Below are 18541 nucleotides of genomic sequence, written 5' to 3'. Positions count from 1 at the left end.
ATGTGGGCGAAATCCGGAATCATTTTTTTATTTTGTTTGAGGACGTTGATAAACGGTATCTTTTGCGTAAATATGATATTTTTTATTATAAATTAGCAAAGCACTATTTTCTTTAGGGTTTGAAAGGTTTCAAACAAACGCCGTGCTGTGCCACGACGGCTTGTTTTGACGCGCGTTTGCTCCCCCACGTCGTTCAGTCTGACCACTGTGTAACCATAGAAAGTGAAGGTCGCCCAGGGGCGCTGTTTTTATCGAGCATGGTTTAGTGTTTGTATAAGGTCGCTGTTTATCTTTAAATTCGAGATCCGCGGCAGTTTTACGAGCCCCGATTGCCGATCATGTAGTGCGGACCAGTCTCAAGCACTGCCATGCAGTCCGTACTCATGTATGGACGTCTGTTGACGCGCGCCCTCGCCAACAGCGTCTTTAGTTACACAACATGCACCTCGACGAGCGACGCCAGGTATGCGTGGACCAAGGGCGACCTGGGCCTTCAGACGGCTACCTGTGGTTTTCCCAAAGAACGGAATCGCTTCTCGATCGGACTCGGCCGGGGACGCTTCGGCGATGACGCCTGCTTCGCCGCTAAATACAAGTCCTTCGACGTCCTAGGTAAGCAGCCTAGGCCTAAACTCTCTATCTTAAACCAGAATCTCCGCGCTGTCTTGGGGACGTCTCAGCGCTGTTTCTATCACTTCTAGGACATCTTCGCACCTCCTAGGACGTCTCCGCGTCTATGACGTTTCCAACTTCAAAGTGTGTCAGAGTCGACGGGTTGAAGTGCCCCTACTTCTCCGCATAGTAACCGATGCTGCAAATGGTTCGGGTCACGGCGAGAAATGCAAATCGTGCTGAGGTTCTGTCGCGAAGCGCGACCGTCTTCACACCGCGTTGCTTCTTCGGTGCAGGGGTTGCGGATGGCGTCGGTGGATGGAGAACGTACGGCGTGGACCCGTCGTTGTTTTCGACGGCGCTGATGCGGAACTGCGAGCGAGTCGTCAACTCGGGGAGGTTCAAGCCAAACTCGCCGGCGAACATCATCGCGTCCAGTTACTACGAGCTGCTAGAAAACAAGCGCCATATCATCGGTGAGCGAGCGACGAAATCCGCGTTTTTGTTTATTTTCGTCACTTGGTGCAACGTTGCTTGAGAGCGGAAGTGCGCTAGCGCGTGTCTTTATGACGCTACCGGGCCGCGAACCTTTACAGTACTCGTTCGGCAGTACCATCTGTTCGCATCGAACTAGGTAGTGACAACAAAAGACGCTATTTAGTTAATCAAATGAAGGTTACCAAAGAGCTTGTGGGCTTTGGGAATGAAAAGAAGTATGGGCTTCGGGAAAAAAACATGTTTTTATATTTTTTTGTAAAATGTATTAATAAATACCTAATAAAAACCGAAGAGTGGCTGTCGAAAGGCTCAGGTCACGCAAGGTTACTAGTAAACAAGATAATTGGAGCTTGCCACAAGTCTGCGCAATAATGTGCAAGCTTCAAAGTCTGGACAGAAAGGCAAAGAAGATCTCATGCCGAAGACTGCCGCAGCCGGGAGAGGGTCGGGATCAATGCGCCAATGCCTGAGATCAAGAGACGTTCGAGTCTCTTGAAAGTTAGAGCCACACTGTTTATTGAAAGGGCCACAGCCGGGGGCCTTGCACCCTGGGGCAGGGGTGGACATGATGGTCGGTGGCACCATCTAGGTAATGTAGACTTGACTAAACAAAAATTAAATACCATAAAGGCTACGAGCTGTCTTATGAGTATTTTATAAATTATGCACACAATATAAGAGATAATTATGTTACATGGCAGAAACATAAATTTATCTAAAGATGTCAGACGAACTGAAGGGGATGTAAATGGCACAGGAGGACACAGGCACCTCATTCATGAAAGAGGGGCACAGGTTATCTCTTGTCTTGTTTGTTTATTCTTGTTTGGTACCCTAAGGATGACCCAGTCAATAGCTCTGTGTACATTTGTTGTTAAAAGTTAAGTTCTTTCGTTTCCAAAAAAACTAACACCACATAAAACTGATTGCCAATGTATAGACACGTGTATACACCTGGTAGAGTGAGCTAATAGATTGCTCAACAATGCTCTTTGCGGATTGGTGCAAACTCTTTGACCTGAGCTCCTGTCGACTGGCCCATTTTATAATCATAATGCATTATATCCTTTTTTTTTTGTGACTAATTTAAGATTTTTATTCTTGCTTGTTCCGACTGCTTTTAGGGGTGACTTTAGTCCGCTAAAGCTTTTCAGCCTATACCATTGTTATTGGAGACTTGTAGACAGGTCCAGAATATCGGGTTGAGTGTCACATTTTCCCCATCCACTCCATGATACTTTTTTCCATGCATTTTATTGCTATTTCTTTTTACTTGTTTCTTTACAATATTTGTTTTGACATGTCAAATTACAGTCAAAATAAGCCATTTTACACATCTAGAAAAGTAGACGAACCTATCACCATACACAGACCGTAGCAGCCAGTTGAAGCGAGTAAGTTTGTATTAATCCTCGTTCGCTGACCACGTTTCCCATGCGGCCTCTTTTGACAGGCGTCTTTTAATTGCCCTCTCTAGTGGCAGCGACCCTCTTTTTTGTCGTCTCGGTGTTATCTACTTAGTGAGTGGAGGTTATGTGATAATGCGGAGCTCTTTCATATGGGTAGAACTGCGATAGTATTGTTTTTCCTCTTTCTCTATTCACACCGCTTTGGAGGTGTGAATAGAGCCTATCTCCTCGCAAGGATGGAGTGGTATCGATGCCATTGTTGAGATGCCCCTAGTTTAGGGGGGGAATTCATAAAAAGTTTATCTTAAAGGGGCCCTGCAATCATATTTAAGCATCTACCTTTTTTTCCGTTTCCACGTCTCTTGGGGTTCGGGCAAGCCAGCGAGCACGAAGAGAGTAACTAAATATCAGTGCGTCATATTTTACGGAAACCTCCACCGTCAAAGGCGACCCGCGGTACCGAAAGCGCGCGATATGTGACGTCTTTGGTCCTGGGCTTACTACTAGCAGAATCTTTCACGATTGAACCTTATTCCTTCCAAACAATGTATTTGAAACTGCAGAGTTCACTACCCCTTGGGTCCCGGATTGTCTTCTCAGGGGCCTTCCACTATCTATCAGTAATAAAGCAGACATAGTAACCACTGTCGTCACATTCAGATTTTTTATTGAAGAGATTAATCTTGCTGGGTTCTTAAGAATGCTGACACAAAGAATTCTGGCACTAGCACGAAGAACCACATCTTGTGATGCGGATGAAGAAAATGACTTGGAAGCCGGGCGATGTGGCTCCAACACCCAGAGAGAAACTTTTGTCAGTAAGATAGTGCTTGCCATCAATGCTGTATGTTCAAATGCTGGAAAACCTGCCAAGCCTTTACAAGCATTTGATCAAATTTGAGTTTAGTGTGGGCATCTTTCTGGGCTTCTCTATGAGGCTTCTCGACCAATGCACTTAGTCCACTGGTGCAGCTGAGAGAGCACTTCAGGGCCGGTTTTCTCGAAGCAGTGGTAAACCCATTTTGGTAAACCACGGTGCCTAGGAAGGAAAAAGTACCTAGGTACTGTAATAAACGGCTGGATATAGAACAACAATAATCATTTTTGATTGGGCAGTAAGATGCGCCATCTATCGGTGAAACAAGCCAGTCATTTTGTTTATCCTCTTCATCCGCTGGTTGTTATCGATCTAGTATGGTATTTTAAGTCAAAATATAGTAATGTTGTACTTGAAGACCAATTTATTTGCTTCAGATGGTACGAAGAAATTTTAGCTACTATGCTAGAGTTTGCCGACGAATATTTGAAAATGTAAGAAACATTTCCTTCAATATGTTTCGCCATAAACAACGCATAACTTTCCCATGTGCCTTCCAGTCTGGCAACGCCGGTGCTGTAGTCTCGTTTTGTTCCTTGTGACGCACGTTTCTGCGATTCCTGCTGATCTCAACTGTTTGCCCCATTTTCCTTTTGCCCAACTGATCCACCGGTGACGAAGAGCTAAGCTTCTCGTCACCGTTGAATTGCTGGCCACCGGGGATATGTGGAAACCTCGATGCTGTCAACATACTGTCGGCGCACTGCGAACAAAAAAAAACAACAGTACAATGTAGCACCTGTTCACCCGGAACGAAGACTTTATCGAGGATAACCCCCTTTGTTCGCAAAGTAATCGCTGCTCACGAGTTGGCATGCATAGTATAACAAGTTAAATGTGTTAGTATAAATATATACTAACACTCGTTCGCAAAACATTTTTTTACTCACCATAAAAACACTTGGAAGGCTTATGTACCGTCATATGCAGAGGTGGAACGGCTGCGCCATCTGCGCCATTTTGCGCCAGACACATTTGTCTGCGCCATCCTGCACCATTTTGCGGAAACTGCGCCACAGCCAATACTTCGCGCCATTGTGCTCCAAATCGCACAACGTGCGCCAAAATAGTTCTATTTTGTCTTGGTTTCGGTTTTTGTCGACTCGAATGACAACAATGAGCGCGTTTAGCTTGGTCGGCCTTGCAATTTTTTGCTCCGTTTATTTTCCCTGTGTATCCCGAGTCAAAATCACGCGAAAAAACTCGGGGGTCGGATTCCAAGCGCTACACCACCTGCGATTGGATTGTTATTCTTCAACCATAAGTGGTTAAGCAAGTCGGCCAAGGTGAGGTCGAGTCGTTAAGCGTCAGATAGCCTGAGGGTCTGCAGCCCTAACGATGAAGCACTAAAAGATTCATTTTAGTGCTTCATCGTTTGAAGTTATAACCACATTCCTACAAGATAAATCCGGATTTGATTGAACTGAAACGCTGTCCGATCCGAATCATTGCCGGCCAGGAGCTCTCACGCGAGCGGTAGATTTCCTCGGCGTACTTTAATCTTGCTCTGGCTCATCGCTTCGAGTATGATAACTCCGTTAATCGTAGTATGATGCTTCGATATTGAGTTGTACAACAGGATAGACTCAAAATTTGTTGCCCTGTTCCTCCGTGCAACTGCATGTCCATTGCTTACGCACGTCACGTGGTTTGCACATATAATTACTATGTCGAGCAGGTGTGGGTCGTGCTATAAACAGTGCTGGTTTGCATTTTGAGCAGCTGAAAGCCACTCAGAAAATATCAAGGACACTGTCTTCGGAAACATATGGTACTTTTGGTTTTTGGTTTTCACTAAGGCCACGTTTTTGCACCTGTTACTCTGTTATCCCATCTACATAAATTCCTAACCACTCATACTCATCTGTGCTGCTAAGCACAATTGAAACTGCTCCCGTGCTTGTCTAAGACACAAGCTGAAGTGCAATGAAAACTGATCTGAGCTGCTCCTAAACTGCTCCCGTGCTTGTCTAAGACACAAGCTGAAGTGCAATGAAAACTGATCTGAGCTGCTCCTAGCCTGCTCCAGAATGTAGTTTTAGCTGCTCCCAGCCTGCTCCAAAACAGCAGTTTCAGCTGCTCCCGTGGCTGCACCCAAGTACATTTCATGAGTTCCACCCCTGCATATGTCTTGGATCCCAGACTGCTGAAGAATGATGCGTTTGCGGAATGCTGCCGTCGGTTAGTTTAGTAGTCCCTCTGAACTACGCTTTGCTTGACGTGCTAATAGGTTGATGGTGCGTCATTAATATAACAGCCGGATCGAAATGAATGTTCAGCAGGACCAAGAAGAACTATTATCCCACATTAAGCGACGTCGTGGCCATTTTGCTTATAGGTACTGCTCCTCCCTCAGTGCCCCTGCTCTCCCAGTCATGTGACCTAGAATTCCCTCTTCTAGGGACAATAGTTAACTTTAACCCACGGTTCGCGTTCGAGAAAACGGGCCCTGGTGGCTCAGTTTGTCCCTAAAGCTCTTCTATCTGGAGAAACACTTGGGCTCCTCGTGTGTCTGGGTCTTTTGCTTGTGGGAACGAGCAGGGTTCCTAATTGACAGATTGTAGGTGCTCAGAGTCCTCCTAGCAATGCATTTTATGAACCTGCACTGTATGTTCTGAACCAGCTCTGAAGACATATATATCCCTTGGAAGTTGTGGGGTTTAAGTTATACGTGTAAAGGACCGAGCCAATAAAGGCCCGATGCCTACGATGTAAAGACCTAATGTCGTTCGCTGGCTGCATCGAGTACCAGTGATAATGCTGTACCTGACAATGATACCGGCCCAAGCAGCGTTTATTGTAACACTGGTTTCCTGAACACACTGTGACTGAGCGAGCGGTGGGTCATAGGCCCCCAAACCACCGTCGACCAGAGCCAAAGAAGCCACTTGTCGTCGTCAGGAGATGATGGACGGTACGCAGCCTTCATCTATCGAGTCCAAGGGCCAACTCCTTTCAGCCTGGTTGTGCCGACTGGTTTCTCTAGGGAGTAGAAAACGGCCTTCCCAGACAGAATGAAAAAAAAAGTAGCTGTTGAGGGAGATTGTCGGCACGAGTCATTCGCTCTCGCAGCCCTCGCACGCGACAGTGCAAAGTTAGTGCAATCGTGATGAAGACAGGGAATAAAGATTCTCACGATGTAAGAGACAATTTGGTGTCGGAACTTGCGTGTTAATATATGAGTGGTTGCACCCCGATTTGTTTTTATCGTTACTGCTACTTAAGACCTGACAGCGGTTGTTGACACACGTCTGCAGGAAGCAGCACGGCATGTGTGCTGGTGCTGAACTGTGTGGAGCGCCTCCTGTACACGGCCAACATCGGCGACAGTGGGTTCCTGGTGGTCAGGAGGGGTCAGGTGGTGCACCGGTCGCAGGAGCAACAGCACTACTTCAACACCCCGTTCCAACTGTGTCTGCCTCCGCCCGGCGTCAGCCAGTTCGTGCTCAGCGACAGGTAACCGCCTCTTCTGCCTTCGCCACAGTTAGCACGCTTCCCGAGGTGGATGAGCTTGTCCACGGGGACAAGAATTTGAGAGAAGGCTTCCTCGGTGCCATTGCTGTTGTCATTGTGGCCCCCCTTTGAAACTAGCAAAAATTTGGGTATCACGGTTGCTTTATTTCATTGGGAGTAGTGTTTGTGTATTTTCTTTTAGTTTTTGGAGGGGTTGACCTTGAAATGAGTCGTTATGCTCTCTGAGGATTCCTGGTCGAGCGGGGCAACGCGATAGAGAAACATGGTAAATCTTGTGTTCGGGCAACATGCAAATGATGCTCCAGAACATAGTATACTTTTTTTCTAAGCTTGAAGTGCCACGGTCAAATGCACATCGGTATGTGCACCATACTGCTTGTGTCAGTGGGCCCTTGGGCAGGTTTCTCCTGCACGAGTTCTGGGACTGGGTTCCTAAGAACTTGCACATTCCTCACACTACTCTCGAGGGTTCCGTTACGATTACAGTGCAACAGACTTTTAACAGCCCTCGTTGTAATAGCTCTGTCACAGGGACACTTTTTCTGTAAACCTTTTACTTTATTTTTTTAATGGGAATGTCACTCCACTTACATCTATTTACTGTATAGTAATGCACGAAAAAAAAAAAAAGTTTTATAAAATGAGGATGTTTTTTGCCTGTGCATTTCTATTCATTCCAAAAGGCTCCGACTCTAGCCATAAGGCTAGAGGTGAAACAGCATTTTATGCGGAGAGTGTTTTGAGTAGTTATTTGTGCGTCCCCTCAGCCCAGAGTCTGCCGACACATCCTGCTTTGCCGTGCAAGAGGGTGACCTGATCCTAATGGCCACGGACGGGCTGTTCGACAACCTGCCCGAGAACATGATCGTCAACGAGCTGGCTCAGCTTGGGGTGAGTAGACGAGGGAGGGAAAGTGGAAGCCCGGCGTCACTGCACTTGTGTGGGTTTTAGGATAAGCCGCACTCCTAAATGGAATATGGCAGTGTGTGCTTAGTGTACCCGTAGCAGGAGGTGTGGGTAAATCGAGCGAGCCTGATTTCGGTCGTCCATCTGTCGTGTCAACTGAAAATGCCAGGTGTATTTCTTCGTCGGTAATGAAATTTGTCCTTGTGGAGGTCTATATATTTTATCCTCGCAGCGAGGGCAAGTGGTGATGCTTTGCTGACTGAGCTAGGGTAAAAACGAACTGCGTTCCACTTATCTGAACGGTTTTTGTGGGTTGCAATGTTATGGGTTCACCTCAATTCATGCCACACAAGCGACGGGGCCCGCCCAATAAGAAGCAAAAAAAGGTTAAAATTCTGCATTATTACTTAATGTCGATAATGACCAAACCAGAATTAGCGCAGAAGTGCGCTAATGGTGGTTTGAATCGAGCTGCATAATCAGTGGCTTTCATTTTGCGAGGGAAAGACACCACATACCGACTCTTTCCTTTGTGTTGAAGCTAGAGATTGCACCGAGAAATATTCACACTCTCCCTCTAAGAAGCAGTAGACTACTTTAAAAAATCCCTGCACGCAACACTGCGTGCATTGCAGAATGGGACCTGGTTGGCCATGGAGATGACTGCCATGATTTCGATTTCACTCGCCCTGTCGACGAAGTAGCGCATTTCGGCACTACATGAAAATAAAGTCGGCGCCTGCTTGCATTGCACTCATTCATCTTCGTAAGAGCCCCCCCGTTTGAACACGGATTTCCGGCGGCCGTAAGGGCCCGCCTAGACCTGGCGAAGAATAGGAGTATGGTCTGCCACATCCAATACCTGTCTGGCGGCCTGGATACCAGTCCAGATTGCATCGTGACACTCCTGGCTCACGGGTAATTTAAGAAGCGTAGGGCATTGAGGAGCCTGTTTATAAATTGCGGAATCGTTCTCAAAACAAAACACTTAAAAACTGCGGGATATTTAGAGCATATATGCTGAAGGTCTGTCCGACGGTGTCGTCCTCTCGATCTAGCTTTTTACAACTAACATCTTGTTTCTTCCCTCGCGACACGCGTTGCAATCGCAAAACTATTGATGATCCACAACTGCGCCGATGAAACAGGATGACTGACCTAGTATACTTCCATGTGTCATCATCGCCCTGTGTTTACCTGTGCACAAACTCTGCCACATTGGGAGCCCCAATATCCGTGCCCATACATTTCATCCATATAGGTAGGCAGCACCTACAATATTATAAATTACAATCAATATGATGTACCATAGAATACCGCGCGTTTGTTTACTCCACACTAAGTGCCCGTTCCCAAATTTGTAACATCTGAGAAAATATGCACGCTACATATATATGTAAAATTGATGACCGGACAAGCACCCATCCCCCATTTTTTCGCGATTATCTCCAAATTTTGCCTGGGCGCTTTCCCAGTATTTTACAGTAGTCAGGGGAATGTGAAAAGGAGTCACGGTACCAGGTTTGTCTTTCAGCAATGCGGGACTAAGTATGAAATCCGAAATCCAGTCGAGTTTAGACACCCGACAGTGTAGCTTGGGCAGACCAGCACTTTGGGCACATGATGATGCACCAAATGGAGTGCAGGGAGACATGGACTAGACATCTTTCGAAGTTAGATAAGCAATCGTTGTCATTTTATTGTTTGGTTCTGATGAAAAGAGAATGTTCCCGTTTTTTCGGGGGGCGTGATATTTTGTATGTCAACTATTTGGTTCTGATAATGATAAAACAAGACATCTTTTTTTTTTTTTCTTGCTTTATTTTTATGTATATTTCCCAGTTGAGTGAACTTGTCATCGATGTATTGTTTTTTTGTTTCTTTTTCAACGCAAAGGGCAGCGTTGTATAAATAACTATTCGTGGTTGCCGGGCCACGTCGTACAAGCCTCTAGGCTCTGACGAACCCGATTTTCTGTATTGCAGTGATGGAAGTGCTGCGCCCAATTGCGCCTTGAGCGGAAGTCTGCTACATCTTACGGCAAAGTGCCATTTTAGCTAAAAATCGCGCCACACCTGCGCCGAGATGGGCAAAAAACGTGATATATTTTTTTAGTGGTTTATTTTAATATTCAAAGGAGTAGAAAGAAAGAAAAACGATAGAAATATGTATTTTACAGCATCTCTACTCACCGTATACGGTGTTTCATCTAAGCTCAGAGCACAGTCAAAGGCTGGAACATATACACCGTGAACGCACAGTAAAAGCGCAAGTCACGGGCATTCGCTGCATTTGGTTGGTTTAATTGATGAACGAACACGTACGGTAAGATGGTACTCGATGTCACACTTTGACCTTGTTTAGTTAAACCGATTGGCTCGTAGCGTCGGCTGCGCTTTACCTCTAAAATTTCAGACGATGTCGGCGATGTCAGGAGCCAAGAGTGGCGACAAAACATTGCAAAATACACAGTAGGATGGTGGCTACTGCGATAAGTCAGAACCAGGCTCCTATACTCCTGGGCCTCTAAACTCGTCAAACACAAAGTTGAGGCCGAAGTCGAAGGAGCGCCCCGATTGGCCTATCACGACGATGACTTCGCGCTTTTTTCGCCGACGTCCATTCGGCGCGCACCGCGAACTTTCGGCTCCAACTTTGTGCGTGACGAGTTCAGGGTCCCTGGTGAGATGAGTTGATTATTATGTCTGCCGCATGCCTCCATGGCGCCTCTCACCAGCCCACGCGTGTCGAGCTTCACCGCCTTGCACCGGAGTGTTCGGAGTAGCTGCTGTCATGGGTGAGCGTCTGGTTCAACACGATGTACATGTAAATTATGCTCAGTACCATTGCAGGTCCACATCCTTTGATCTCAATTATATGATCTTGTTTTAAAATGCTGCGTCGAGAAAGAAAAAAAACAATATGTCGTGCTTTATTTGAATGAATGTATGCGCAAGAGTAGGGTTTCATAATACTTCTGAGTGGCTGTTTTTTTTTTCTTTCTTTTTTTTCTTTTTAGTTTATAATATTTAAGTCAAGTTTGGCAACGATAAAATTTGGGAGGCGCATTTTTATTGATAGACGTGTTAGCAATTATGTCGGTTGTCGGTGGCATTTTACAGAAACAATACATACTGGCTAATTAAACTACCGGGTGTAAAAGTGGAAAGGGAGGGAAGCTTTATCCTAACTGAAGTGCAATCCATTTCTCATCAATTTGATTAGTACCCATTGTAAATGGAACCTACTCTGGACAGAGCCTTATTTCTAAAAAGAAAGCTGTGTACCTTTTGTTCTCTATTGTTTCTTATTACAAAAGGTAATAAGTAATATGCTCCAGTATCAAAGACAAACCCTCAGTCATTATCAAATAAAAACTCATTTAGCGATGCAATCAATTTTTTTTTTTTTTTAATTTTCAAGTGATATGTTAACAGACGTTGGCATCTGCTCCAAAAGCGTCAGTGGCTGCTCCAAACGAATATTTTGCCTGCTACAGAACCCGCTCCAAAGGGTCAAACGCCACTTCCATCACTGGTATTGTAAAAAAGAATAAAAATGATTATTATTATTATCAGTGGATCATCAAAATTTCAACAAAAGACTAGACACAATGGAGGATACACGATGGGCGAGAAAGGTATATAAACATTTATATATGAGGAGTCTGAACACTAAATGGACAAACCGAACCCAAAAGCTGAAATTCAAATACCAACAGTCGAGTGCTGAGGCTGAGCAGACTACTGCCATAGAAAAGGAAGTGGGAGGCCGAGAGGAGACTGTTGAAGGAAGGAATGCACAAATGTAGAAAAACAGGAAATAAGGAAAGAACATTGGTACAATGTTTCACGAGGGAGTTGTTGTTTGAGGCTAGAACGGGAGTATTGAGAACTAGGACATATGGGGTAAAAAATGAAGAAATGAATAGGAGATGTACCGTATGCCACGGGGAAGACGAGGCAATAGAACACGATGGTATTGAAGTGCCACGGGGCTTACTCCCACCCCCCTGACGGGGCGACAGATTTGGCCGGAGCGCTGGGGTTGGCAGATGAGATTGAAAGACTACATGATGGTAAGTCCACTTTAATAACAAAGAGGACATTAAAAGACTGGTGGAAATTATCTGGGGAGAATCGAAAGATATATGAATAATTAGCACAGCTTGGGACAGGCGAGACAGAGGAAAAAAAACGGGACTCCCTTCCTCTTGGCTCCGACCCAAAGTCTCAACCTCGTTTCACAGTAGGCACGCTGTTGGTGCGACGCCGAGGAAGTTTGTCCAGAGGAAAATCGGCGACTCCCACACAGGGCGATGTATTTTTAGATGTTTTTTTCTCAATTCCCCAAAGCTCGTCTGGCACTACTGCTGAGACCGGTTATAACAAAGTCAGTGGGAATCTGAAATCGCTAGCTGTGTCCGCTTCTTTGTTATATCTATACACAATAAAAGTAATGCAAAAAAAGAAGAAGAAGAAGAAAAATAACACATGTTGTCACAGGCACATATTTATTGTGCCTGCAGAAAGTGGTCAAGGCTCCCCTGCACGTGCCCTCTGCTAGATCGGAGCCGCTTCTTGCCAACTGAGAGAAGCTCCGGTCGAAAGAAGGTCCCGTAAGCTGCCTTACGGAATGTGTCGACGGGTGCCATGAAGGGCGCTGGTGGTGGACGGCATTCTTTATGTTTATGTGCACTTCGTCGTGGATAGCGGGATGCTTTTGTTCCGAGGAGATTGCCTTCGTTTTCCCTGTCGTTTTCCCCGTTGTGGTCCTCCTCCGGCATCTGATCGTTAAATTCGTGACAGAAAAGCATTAAAATAAGAATATAAATGAATATCTGGAACCAGTTTCCTCGTTGCTAATTGCGTAAATTGGTTTGCAACTAGATATGGAGGTGCTCCATAATTGCATCGTGGTTTAATAAAGCTGTTACTTGAAAAGTTTATCATCATATGTTTGTTAATTAGCCAACTAATTTAAACGGTTATTCTTCCGTCTAAAATTTGCCAAGCCCAATAAGCAGGCGGTGAAAACGGCATCCCTGTAACTCGCATCTCCTTTTCTTTGCTTGTTAGGCTTGTATATGACACTGTTGAAAAAATTTGTATATACAGTTAAACCTCGATGTAACGAAGTCGGTAAAATTCGCAATTTACTTCGTTACATTGAGATTTCCCTAAATCGGAATATGGCCTTAGCATGCAAAAAAAAATTCCGAAACATTTTACGGGTATGAAAACTCACCGAAAACGACATTTATTTAGGGGCAAAGTAGTCCGCGAGTTTTGCTTGCGCCTTGTCCAACAGTAGCAGCGGCGTCAAACGGCGTTCGAGCGCCCAGAGCGCTTGCACGCCGTCTTGCTGCCCATGCGACGCCGTGTACCTCCTCAGTACGTCCATTGCGTCGAGCACTTCCCGAGTGCTCGTGATCTCGGCAGTTTCTTAAGGATGGCATCCAAACCTTTGCTTTCTCATCCAAAGAAAGAACTTTACGTTACCCTATGGCAGCAAGCACGTGAGTGAACCGCCCGGTTGAAAAATAAAGCTGTTTAGGCGGTGCCAATGTTTCCAACCTTCACAGCACTCTTGCCCGCACAGTTTACTTGCCCCCTTGCGCCCACAGTGTGCTTGCGCCTTTGCTTTACATCACGCTTGCAAGACGATAATCGGTCTTCTCCTAGATGGCACTGCCCGTGCGGTCGCGCCATCACGTCGCTCCCCTGCTGAAGTTGGCTCCCGCGCTAACCGCGGTACAGTGGACTATGATGATCAGTGAATGTCAGTGGTGATGCTGTTATGCCGTGTTAACTTTTTGCTTGGCATTTTCTGGCCAGCCCCGCGGAATGCGCTTTGCCGCATGCTTCGCCGGCGCTACCGGCGCCGCATCCTCGGGCAGCCTAGGAACGTTGGAAGGCCTGTCCCCGTGAAGTAACCTATCAAGCGCTCGCGTTTGCGCATAATATATTTTTTTTTTTTTTACCCACAATTTTTTTGCGAAGTTGTTCTTTAGAGTTTATTTATTTATTGCCTTCTATGGCAATGGCACTTCGTTTTTTTGAAATAGCAAGCAAAATAGACTTCATTATATAGAGATTAAATATACATGGGGTCTATGGGCAAGAAATTATGAAAAATAAAATACTTCGTTAAATCGAGGATTTCTTTACATTGAAGTTCGTTATATCGAGGTTCGACTGTATTAAAACGAATAATCTTGTTTAGGTCAAGAAATCACGGCTAACACAAATGTGGAAATTATAGTGGTTAAAGTATTTACATCCTTTCTGTATGAGCTTTGGTGTGCCTTTTATTACCAAGCACGCTGAGATCTTATGCGATAACACATATTCCTCCGAGTGATGTTTCGTTGACTAGTAGTCTTGTCAGCAGCAATGGTCTTTCATTAAAAGAACTGGTTGAGTGGTGCTTCTCTGCCACTATATTTCTACTGCATTAAAAAAAGGGACCCTAATAACGCGACCATAACTTCAAGCAGCAAAAAATGCCAACTTGAGACGCATTGCTTGCGAGCAAAGCACGCAATCCTAACGGCAATCCTAATATGCTCCAAGTGCCGTACGACAAAGTTTTCACGAAGGAATAGTTGATCCGGAATCTCACTGCAACTTCCGACTAAATCTTGCGTAACATTGTCATAAGATACCGAGCGAGCATCCACAAAAACGTTTGAGTTAATCGCGAAAAAATGGGTGCCTCTTAGGTCTGAGAGCAGTAAAGCGGTGGGGGCACGTTGTAGGGTAGGTCCCCGTTCGATCTGATGGAAGGGTGTAGGGGCGGTATAGGAGTCTGGCGGAGCCCCTCATTTATAGAGCAGCCATGCCGCTCTTGTCTAGCCCGCTTTGCACCAGCGCTTTCGCCTTGAGCTTCACTGCTTCGCACCAGTGCACGTGCACAAATCTTCGCTGCCTTGCATTGGCTTCTCGTAGAACCGGCCGACACGAACGAGCAGCCCGGATCGCTCGGCGGGCTCGGAAGTTTAGTAAGGTGAGCTGATGTGGCCTTTGTCCATATTTCAAATGTTTCGAAAGTAGGGGTGGTCACTTATCTTGACACGGGCGCATGCTCGGCATTTCGTGGTTATGGTCAACGTGTTTGTCTCTATGCAATTTCTCACCCGCCGTCGTAGAAGAAAAAGAATGGCGTCCCGTTCGTCTTCGCATGAACAGGCACGGCGAGCTGCCGTTGCGTGATTAGGATGTTCCGAGCGTTTTTGCTTGTGCAGGAGCCCTGCCTGGACAGCATCCAGCAGACGGTGAATTCGCTGGCGCTGCAGGCAAGGAGGCTGGCCTTTGACGAGTCTCACCTGTCCCCCTTCAGCCTCAGGGCGCGCGACAACGGCATCGACACCATCGGCAAGCGACCGTTTGACCCCTTCACCCACTTTTTCCAAACTTGCCAAAAAAAAAATGGTTCTTTATTGTTTTTCCGCAAGTGAACTGAGGTGGCATTCGGGACGCTGCACATTCTCTTCCGTTGTTAAAAAATTGCCATAGGTGCTAAGATTGTATTGTCACGTGAAACCGGGACACGTGACGCCGGGACGTTGCACGGTCACGTGACGTCACGCCGTCGCGAGACGTCGGAATTTTCGGGCTGAATTTGGCGTAACGGTTTCTCCACTAAATCGATGAAATGCACCACGTGACATTGCGATTCGCTAGTGAGTTTAGTGGGAAGCGTTTCCTCGCTAAACTTAGTGGGCTACACCATGCGCACAGGGATCCGCCGCGAAGCCTCACCGGTAATGGCTGTTCTGTAAGAGAGAAAAAGGGTCAAAGTTGTCACGTCCAACTGGGAACCCTGCATGGGATGGTGTTATCGAAACGGGAGTGCAAGTTATCTTCATAGAGAAACTTGGGGTGGGCTCTTTTCATGCCCTTAGGCTCCGTGGGAAGGAAGACTTGCTGCATCCCATTTTGCGGCATGCGAGCAGGTGTCACAGTGTCGCAGCTGTTTCTAAAATCAGTTTTGTAGCATCTCTCCGTCAAACCGCAGGTGTGCGACATTTGTTCCACCAAGTTATTTTTCTCGTGGGTGACCTTTAAACTAAAATATGTATAGGATATAGAGAAACATGTCTTGGTTGTTGACTGGTACCTAATATGTCGCAGTGGATATATTTCAATGAGCTCTTTTTATTTTCCTTACATGCAAGTTACGGCTGAACTTGCTTATATTGGTAATGATGCAGGGCGTATTTGTTATTACAGTAGTCTGTCGCCACAATAATTATATTTACTCTTTATCATGCCTCGTCCAGAGGTTTACTTTATCCCCATGGGCATGAGAAAATTGAATAGAGGGTCGTCGTCATTTTTTGCATACCCCATGGATTTGTGCAGTAGGTGTCAAATTGTAACTATCAACATTAATTTTTTCCCTCAGAAAGATTTTGAAAATATTCAGTAAAGTTGTGTCCTGCAGTAAGAATTATTTAAAATATTCCTAATCACTGCACATGGAGAAGTAAGTCATATTAATATGCAAACCTTTCTACTTTGTGCAAGCTGCACTGACCTGCATGCTACATTAGCTGTTGTAGAGGGGTGAATGAAGGATGGCAGTACTAAGAACTGCCTGGGGTTTCATTGAAATAAATAAATTATTGTGGCATGCTTTGATGGTTGCAGGTGGGAAGCCAGACGACATCACAATCCTACTGGCATCGGTGAGCTCCAAGCAGGGCCACAGCAGGGAGACCCTGAAGACGTCCGTAGCTCGCAACACTTCGCTTGACCACGGTTAAAGGACCCCTAGCCTAAGTGCGAGTCCGTAAGTGAAGCGATTAGGAGACTGTGTATGTCGCAGGCCAGAAACGCAAGACCCCGTGTGCATGAACTAGTGTGTAAGCATGCCTCTCCCGCTCCGCCTGCGGTTTTGCAGTCATATTTGTAAATATGTCGCATTTGGATAAGCGAGGAAATAAAAAAGAAGTCTGGAACTAGTACTTTTGCCGCTTGCTACCTTCTTTCTTCGACGTTGGTGCCTCATGCTGCTGTATGCATTATGTGCGGCAGCCATGGCGACAGCCATTAGGGAGAAGAGCTCACGACAAAACAGCAGTCAAAACAGCACATGTAGTCAGGTGATTGCTGCACAGTTTGTGCCAAAGGACTTGCTATGCTATATCCTGCTACATTTCACCGAAATGGATAAATTTGTGGCAACATTGTTTTAAAACTTAATTTCACTTTATTTATGCTGAAAATATAATTGCTCAGGCCGGATCGTTACTGTAGGTTGGTGGTAATTTTCAGAACTTCTGATTATTGTTTGTCAAATGGTGTACTACTTGAATTGATGTCTGTATCAAACTCTGACAGTACTCAGAAGTCTTAAGGCTGATTTACACACTTGCATGCGTTCGGCCGAGTACAACGGCAACGGCTTGAGACGTTAATCCTTTTATGGTTTGCTGTGGCAATGGGGTTTGAAGGGGCTTACGACCACCATTGCTGCTGTGCGGCGTGGTCGTAAGGGGCTTAAAAACCGATGTCAGTCGCACTGAGTTGGACTCAACGTAAGTGTGTGAATTGCCCGTAATGCTTGTGGTCTGATCTTGTGTGTTAGTTAACTTCGTTGAGTGTACTTGTCACTGCACACTGGTGCACTGCAATGAAGCCACAACTGCAAACTGCAAGTTTTTGTATCGTGCTTCACCACAGTGCACCCTCGTATGAAAGAGAAAACACTCCTCCAGAGGGGGACGTTATACACACAAGCGTCGGGTCTATTAAAAACAAAAAGGAAACTTTGTGAGCGCTGATTTTACAACTACGTTGCAGTAAAAATTCATGATGGGCTGCGGTATTCTGATGATGTGGTTTTAAAATTTGAGATTTAGTAAGGATAAGTACTTAGATTTTGAGATTATTTACCTGGACTGCTCTATAGGCTTATTTTTATGTCAACTTGTTTTTTTTTATCACCCTTATACAGGCTTCACCGTTTTGATGACACTATCAATTAGCTTGGGAATAACGCTGAATTTTATGACCAGATTGCTTTCAGGCCGTTGAAGTGCCGATTTTTGTTTTCATGACGTTTTATGAGTGCTTATCAAATGAAATTGTCCATAATCAAGCAACAGCTTTGTTTTTATTTGATTGAAAAATTCCAGTTTCATTACAACTTTTAGAACTTCAACACCATTTACCTCAGGTTCTCTTTCATCATGCTGCATTTTCCACACTTATACCTACTTATCATTGGCATTTTTAGTTTTGCTCAACATGAAATTGGCTTGTAGACTTTGAGAACTGAACACAGAGTAAAAGTTGCATTAAGAGTTGCTAGTCAATAGTTCACCTGGAATGTCTGAATCCTCCAATAAATTAGCCTTTATGAACCCCGTTGTACAGTCCTGGCCACTACTAGTGGCCGTTTAAAGTTCAGACATGTAAGTGGTTTCAAATTGCCACCACTCAATTTGTTGCCAGCAATGACTGAACAAAATTAATGGTCAAATAAATTGGGTGTTATACTTCAATCCAAACACTAATACATGGCTTACATTCATGTTGCATCAGTTGCCTTTTTGGTGGTCTTTCTGCAGCATACATTTTATACCACCGAATTTGTTCCTGTCAAGAGCAGGTACGGATGACCACCAGGATAGTGCAATGTTGTCAGATGCAAACCATGTACAGCAAGATATGGAAGTATTGGAATACATATTTATGCAGACATATATTGGCTTGTGAATAAAACCGCCGTCTTTGAGACACATTGTACACCACAC

At 45.2% G+C, this 18541-nt stretch overlaps 1 protein-coding gene across 1 annotated transcript; it reads left to right on the top strand.

Annotated features, from left to right (window-relative positions):
• The first annotated feature begins 15 nt into the window (after positions 1-15).
• On the top strand, positions 16-16747 carry LOC8036203 (protein phosphatase PTC7 homolog). Its single transcript, XM_002411727.4, has 6 exons — positions 16-612; positions 909-1088; positions 6654-6852; positions 7638-7761; positions 15023-15152; positions 16431-16747. Exons 1-6 carry the CDS (start codon positions 369-371, stop codon positions 16544-16546), a joined length of 993 nt encoding a protein of 330 aa, XP_002411772.1. The 5' UTR covers positions 16-368; the 3' UTR covers positions 16547-16747.
• The last annotated feature ends 1794 nt before the right edge of the window (positions 16748-18541 follow it).

This window comes from Ixodes scapularis, unplaced genomic scaffold (assembly GCF_016920785.2).
Source record: "Ixodes scapularis isolate PalLabHiFi unplaced genomic scaffold, ASM1692078v2 PGA_scaffold1__304_contigs__length_218370807, whole genome shotgun sequence".
Lineage (NCBI taxonomy): Eukaryota > Metazoa > Arthropoda > Arachnida > Ixodida > Ixodidae > Ixodes > Ixodes scapularis.
Note: the sequence above shows the minus strand (reverse complement) of the source record. Positions and strands in the feature narration are given on the sequence as shown.